The sequence below is a fragment of the Oncorhynchus tshawytscha genome, linkage group LG18 (genome assembly GCF_018296145.1).
Source record: "Oncorhynchus tshawytscha isolate Ot180627B linkage group LG18, Otsh_v2.0, whole genome shotgun sequence".
NCBI lineage: Eukaryota > Metazoa > Chordata > Actinopteri > Salmoniformes > Salmonidae > Oncorhynchus > Oncorhynchus tshawytscha.
The window spans coordinates 6,891,527-6,898,382 of NC_056446.1; the positions used below are offsets into that span (position 1 = coordinate 6,891,527).

Consider the following 6,856-nt stretch of genomic DNA (forward strand, 5'->3'; position numbering starts at 1 on the left):
TCCTTTACACATGAGGCTTTACTTTATGTAGAGCACCAGAAAAATGAGACAGTAGCAGCCTAGCTACTCATCACTGCATCTTTAACTAAGTAGGCTAGCTCTATACTACTAGTGAAGTGACAAATGGAGAATCATAATCAAAATAAACAAAGCTGAAAGTGCATCACAATTTCAATGAAAACCACAAGCGGTACATAAGGTCAATGTAATACTCACCAAGTGAAGATTCTGGCATCGCTGCAGTCCTCCAGACTCCCTCAGGGCAGCGGTGCTTCAGAACACACCGAATGTGTCTGGATCATCCACTACCTCCCAGGATACATGCAGCTCACGGAATGGCCTACGCAGACAGCTCCTGAAATAGAGGGGCAGATAATAGATTAGCAGTGCACATTCAACAAGTGGACGCGGGATTACTAGGGACGAAGGACGTCTACAAGGAGGGATGGAAACATGCAATAGCCTAAAGAACAGGGGAGTGTGGAGAGCTTATTAGGAAGGGACAAAGCCAAATCCTTTATCTCAGCAGGCACCAGTTCTACAGCAACACAGGCCGGGATTCATATCGTCATTGTAAGAATCCAAAGGTTGAATTGCAGTTTAAGGCACTGATGGTTTTTGCACATCAAATAAACCTACATATTAGTATTCTATATTAGCATGTTATAGCATATGATTTGTACAACTACAAATGTGGTTGAGGAAAGAAGGAACCACCAAGTCAGAGCAAAGAAACTCGGCAATAAACAATTGTACCAATGAAGTTAAGCTATTAACAAATGGAATAGCTACATACTATCTCCTCATACTCTTATCACCAGCCTAATCCAAGAGACATAATATGGTATTTTATCTAAAGAAACAGACAGTCCCTTGTGCAATTAAAACAACCAATGGCTTGTAGGCTACCCTTTCAAAAACAGTTGACCAGACAAGCACTGAGGAAATTAATAATTGTAGGGTTAGCCTAGGGCTATAAAATGTAGGCTTTGTTAAATTTGAAATGGGTCAACAAAATTAAATTGAAGTAAACAAAATCACAATAACAAAACAAAAAATACAATTTTAGGAAGTGGGAAAACAATTTATGCATGTTGGGATTGTTTCAATAATTTATATTGCTTTTACCACCCAAACCATTCAGGACCTTCTGGTGACACTTAATCTAATTGAATCTACTGGACAGATGGTGAACCTACCAAGCTTATTAAGGCTAGTCAGACACTTAATAAACTGACTGTTAATTAACTTGATAAATCCTGCCCACTGGGCACAGACGTCCGTTCAATGTCTAGTTTTGATTTACAATTGGTTGAGTTGTCAACTAACGTGGATTCAATGTCATTGGATTTAGGCCTAGGTTAAAAGTTGGGTGAAAAAAGTCTAAATGCCCTTATGTTGATGACTTCTTGCAAATCAAATTAATTTTTCACGTTGATTCAACGCCGTTACATATTCTGGGGTTTGAAATTACGTGGAAACACAGTTGATTCAATCAGGTTTTTGCCCAGTGGTTTAGGTATAACTGCACAGCTGAATTCCTTCCATCTGATTGAGTTATCCCACTGGGCACAAACTGGTTGAATTAATGTTGTTTCTAGAGGTCGGCCGATTAATCGGAATGGCCGATTAATTAGGGCCGATTTCAAGTTTTCATAACAATCGGTAATAGGTATTTTTGGGCGCCGATTTTGCAGATGTAAAAAAAAAAAATGTTTTACATTTTTATTTTAGACCTTTATTTAACTGGGCAAGTCAGTTAAGAACACATTCTTATTTTCAATGATGGCCTAGGAACGATGGGTTAACTGCCTTGTCAGCTCGGGGGATCCAATCTTGCAACCTTAGTTAACTAGTCCAACGCACTAACCACCTGCCTCTCATTGCACTCCACGAGGAGCCTGCCTGTTTCGCGAATGCAGTAGAAGCCAAGGTAAGTTGCTAGCTAGCATTAAACTTATCTTATAAAAAACAATCAATCATAATCACTAGTTATAACTACACATGGTTGATGATATTACTCGTTTATCTAGCGTGTCCTGCGTTGCATATCATTGATGCAACGCTGGGTGATGATTTAACAAAAGAGCATTTGTGAAAAAAGCACAATCGTTGGACGACTGTACCTAACCTTAAACACCAATGCCTTTCTTAAAATCAATACACAGAAGTATATATTTTTAAACCTGCATATTTAGCTAAAATAAATCCAGGTTAGCAGGCAATATTAACCAGATGAAATTGTGTCACTTCTCTTGCGTTCATTGCACACAGAGTCAGGGTATATGCAACAGTTTGGGCAGCCTGGCTCATTGCGAATTAATTTGCCAGAATTTTACATAATTATGATATAACATTGAAGGTTGTGCAATGTAACAAGAATATTTAGACTTCCGTATTTCACTGAAATAATAAAAGTTTTGTTTTTGAAATGATAGTTTCCGGATTCGACCAAATTAATGACCAAAGGCTCGTATTTCTGTGTGTTATTATGTTATAATTAAGTCTATGATTTGATAGAGCCGTCTGACTGAGCGATGGTAGGCAGCAGCAGGCTCGTAAGCATTCATTCAAACAGCACTTTCGTGTGTTTTGCCAGCAGCTCTTCGCAAGCACAGCGCTGTTTATGGCTTCAAGCCTATCAGCCTGATGGCTGGTGTAACCGATGTGAAATGGCTAGCTAGTTAGCTGGGTGTGCGCCAATAGCGTTTCAAACGTCACTCGCTCTGAGACTTGGAGTGGTTGTTGCCCTTGCTCTGCATGGGTAACGCTGCTTCGAGGGTGGCTGTTGTCGATGTGTTCCTGGTTCGAGCCCAGGTAGGGGCGAGGAGAGGGACCGAAGCTATACTGTTACACTGGCAATAAAGTGCCTATAAGAACATCCAATAGTCAAAGGTATATGAAATACAAATGGTATAGAGAAACAGTCCTATAAATACTATATTAACTACAACCTAAAACCTCTTACCTTGGAATATTGAAGTATCATGTTAAAAGGAACCACCAACTTTCATATGTTCTCATGTTCTGAGCAAGGAACTCAAACGTTAGCTTTTTTACATGGCACATATTGCCCTTTTACTTCTCCAAAACTTTGTTTTGGCATTATTTAAACCAAATTGAACATGTTTCATTATTTATTTGAGGTTTAAAATGATTTTATAGATATATTATATTAAGTTAAAATAAGTGTTCATTCAGTATTGTTGTAATTGTCATTATTACAAATAAATAAAATAAAAATCGTCCGATTAATCGGTATCGGCCTTTTTGATCCTCCAATAATCGGTATTGGAGTTGAAAAATCATAATGGTTCGACCTCTAGTTGTTTTAAAGTAATTTGTCCCTGCATTGTGATGTGGAATCGACGTGGAAAATACATTGGATTTGGCAGAGTCATCCACATAAACGGTTGTTGAGGGTGAAATTTGAACCACCGGATTATTTCATCAAGGTAACCAATTTTACACAGACAAACCTTGTATACAATATGCTGAATTCATACCTTTGAAACAATGTCAGATCTTAAACTTTATATCCACTTTCAGAAACAAATAAATAGGCTGGGCAGCATCTCCTACCGAAGACATTATCTATTTATGGCTGTCAATTTGGTCTCCTATCCAAGGTTTTAAACAAGCCTGCTTAGCTTTGATACAGTTGAAGTCGGAAGTTTACATACACTTAGGTTGGAATCATTAAAACTCGTTTTTCAATCACTCCACAAATATCTTGTTGACAAACTATAGTTTTGGCAAGTCGGTTAGGACATCTAGTTTGTGCATGACACAAGTAATTTTCCCAACAATTGTTTACAGACAGATTACTTCACTTATAATTCACTGTATCACAATTCCAGTAGGTCAGAAGTTTACATACATTAAGTTGACTGTGCCTTTAACTGACTTGCCTAGTTAAATAAATGTATTAAAAAATAAATAACAACTGTAAAAAATCCGCAAATCGGCACCCAAAAATACCGATTTCCGATTGTCATGAAAACTTGAAATCGGCCCTAATTAATCGGCCATTCCGATTAATCGGTCGACCTCTAATAAGAACATCCAATGGTCAAAGGTATATGAAATACAAATGGTAGAGAGAGAAATAGTCCTATAATTTCTATAATAACTACAACCTAAAACTTCTTACCTGGGTATTGAAGAGTCATGTTAAAAGGAACCACCAGCTTTCATATGTTCTCATGTTCTAAGCAAGGAACTTAAACGTTAGCTTTCTTACATGGCACATATTGCACTTTTACTTTTTTCTCCAACACTTTGTTTTTGCATTATTTAAACCAAATTGAACATGTTTCATTATTTATTTGTGGCTAAATTGATTTTATTGATGTATTATATTAAGTTAAAATTGTTCATTCAGTATTGTTGTAATTGTCATTATGACAAATACATTTTAAATAAATTTTAAAAATTGTCCGATTAATCGGTATCGGACATTTTTGCCCTCCAATAAATCGGTATCGGCGTTGAAAAATCATATTCGGTCGACCTCTATTCAGAACATACAACATTCTATAAAAGAACAGTGTTATTTGACATGTCAAATAGTGTTGACAAGCAAAGACCCAAATGGCATTCCAAAGACCCAAACGGCAAGTCGGTTAGGACACCTACTTTGTGCATGACACCGTAAATGGTCACCGTGTCTAAACACATATAGGACATAATTTGAGGGATTTTAAATTATATTATTAGTAACCAATCAGATCAGTGAAGCTAAAAGCAGTGGCGCTATTACTGTGTAACTACGGTAGGGCAACATCTCAACAATAGCGCACTTGGTAACGATAGTGTGTACCGGTGCTCGACCAGTCGCTAAGGCCAACATCACCCACGACAGAGAATGGTTGATTGTCAAGGGCAATGAATTCCATTGTCTTGGAGTTAATGGATTTCGCCTTTGAGTTGTCTTGCTGAAATGTTCTTACTCTTTCAAATGACTGCTCGATCCACACAGCAGACATTGTGGGCTGGGTTAGGAATGCTGTGTTGAACATGTAGCGCAATTTACGTGGCGTCATTACTTCGTGTACCTATGTTATAGAGGCATGCACGTCAGCTTTGACATCGGTTTTTTACATCGGCTTTAAACTAGACACCAGGCAGATAACGGCGCTGGCATTTTTAGCTAATATCGTCGGATTCTGATATGTTCACCTATATATTGTGCATCCCTAGCTATTAGGCCTAGATTAAGTACAGAGGTAAAACATTAAATTGTTGTATAAATACAACACATCTGACATTGTATTCCCATTTGAACTTTGTTGTATCTTTTTTTTTAAATGAAAGTGCAGTGATAACACATTTAGATGGCAACTAAATCAACAATCTGACATTGTTTTTCCATTGGAATTTGATTGTGCTTTTAGATTGTTTAAAGTATAGTGATAACACACTGGGAATTTAACAAACGTTATGCAGTCTTTATGAGTGTGAATAAAGGTTGATATCAATATTACACATATGTCCACGTTGAAATGATGTGGTGTGCCAGGTTGAATGTGTGATTAGAAATCCACTTCCAATACCAGATTAAGTTCATGATAAGGTCTCACACTACATCATCGAGTTTGAAACAGAGAGCCAGACTAAAAAAAAGTGGGACCAGTTGGTGAATGGTGGAAGGCTCGAGTTCCCCGAGGACTTGTTATTGATAGACTGGTTAGGGATAATTTAGCACATTATTGGACTAAAGGAGCCTAAAGTTACTCCTTAGTCCATGGACCTTACATGTTCTGTTCAAAGAGCGAATTGGCCCTGGAAGCCAAATACTCGATCTAAACGTGAATCGAGTCTCAATTGCCGTACGGTCCTAGAAACAATTCCCTTTACTTTCCTATCACATCAAAATAAAAAATAAAAAGCTAAATACACACTTACTATACATGTTTTAACAGTTGCAGCCGGCAGAATTTTTCAGTGACAACACGTTTGTGTCTTTTACACACTGGCGTTCATTAACACAAGTAGTTCACTTTCTTCCGTCTGTTCTCCTAAAGAAACGCCGAAATATGGACATGTGGGAACCTTAACTCTATAAAGTTGTGTATTAATTTAACATTTTGTTTTAGGAAAATAAAATTTCGCCAGTATGAAAGGTCTTCCAAAACCGATGCGTGTATATTTAGACAGAGCGTCGCGGCTCTTAACAAAACTCCTCACCACAAGACACCTGTGCTAAACATTTAAAAAAAACATAGATATATTAAAAACTGTGCTAAACATATGGACGCGTCTTAACCAAACACAGATGCTTGTTTTCACCAGCCCGTTGTAGAACAATGGGCAAGGGGTAGCTAGCAAGACAACAAGGTGGAGCACTCATATATAGCTCGTCTAACAGCGCAGTTAATATCGTTTGCAGGACAGATTTTAACGCTTCAGTAGCTAGCTCGCTAACGATGACTTGTTTGAACGGTCAAACCAGGTACAGTAGAGTTAACATGCTAGCTACTAACATAACGCCAATATCTAGACCAAGGGATATGCGAATGTCTACTACATAGAACATTCTACAGGTGACGTGTAATAAAACTTAACCTACGTGTTATGTCATCATGAAGGTACCCTCGGAAAAAAACGCATAACCCGCCTGACGAGCTTGCTTGGCCTGTAGACTCCGGAGCTGACTAACCAAACACCTCGGGGATTGGCTACTGCGTTGTCAGGCAACCAACACCTCCTTACTCGATTGGTTGCAAACCTATAATATTTTCGACAAATTCCCAAACCACACTTTTAGCAAGCAATCGCATGTTTGAAGACGTTTGAAGCATGATTTCAAAAGGTTACAATGACGTGGCCTGCCTTTGCTCTTTCACCCAATCCT

General features: G+C 38.1%; 1 protein-coding gene across 2 annotated transcripts in view; it reads right to left on the reverse strand.

The window, feature by feature from the left end:
• The window catches only part of LOC112217417 (afadin- and alpha-actinin-binding protein-like), a 29,482-nt gene extending 22,806 nt beyond the window's left edge, over nt 1–6,676 (reverse strand). Inside the window, exons 1-2 of one of the 2 annotated variants that reach the window (XM_024377694.1) lie at nt 6,572–6,676; nt 217–355 (exon numbers count right to left, since the gene is read on the reverse strand). In XM_024377694.1, the coding sequence (XP_024233462.1) occupies nt 217–235 (19 nt within the window). In that variant the 5' untranslated portion in view covers nt 236–355; nt 6,572–6,676. Of the gene's footprint in view, nt 1–216; nt 356–6,571 lie in introns of those variants that run through there. The other variant, XM_042300602.1, reaches the window with a different exon arrangement.
• Nucleotides 6,677–6,856: the final 180 nt, after the last annotated feature.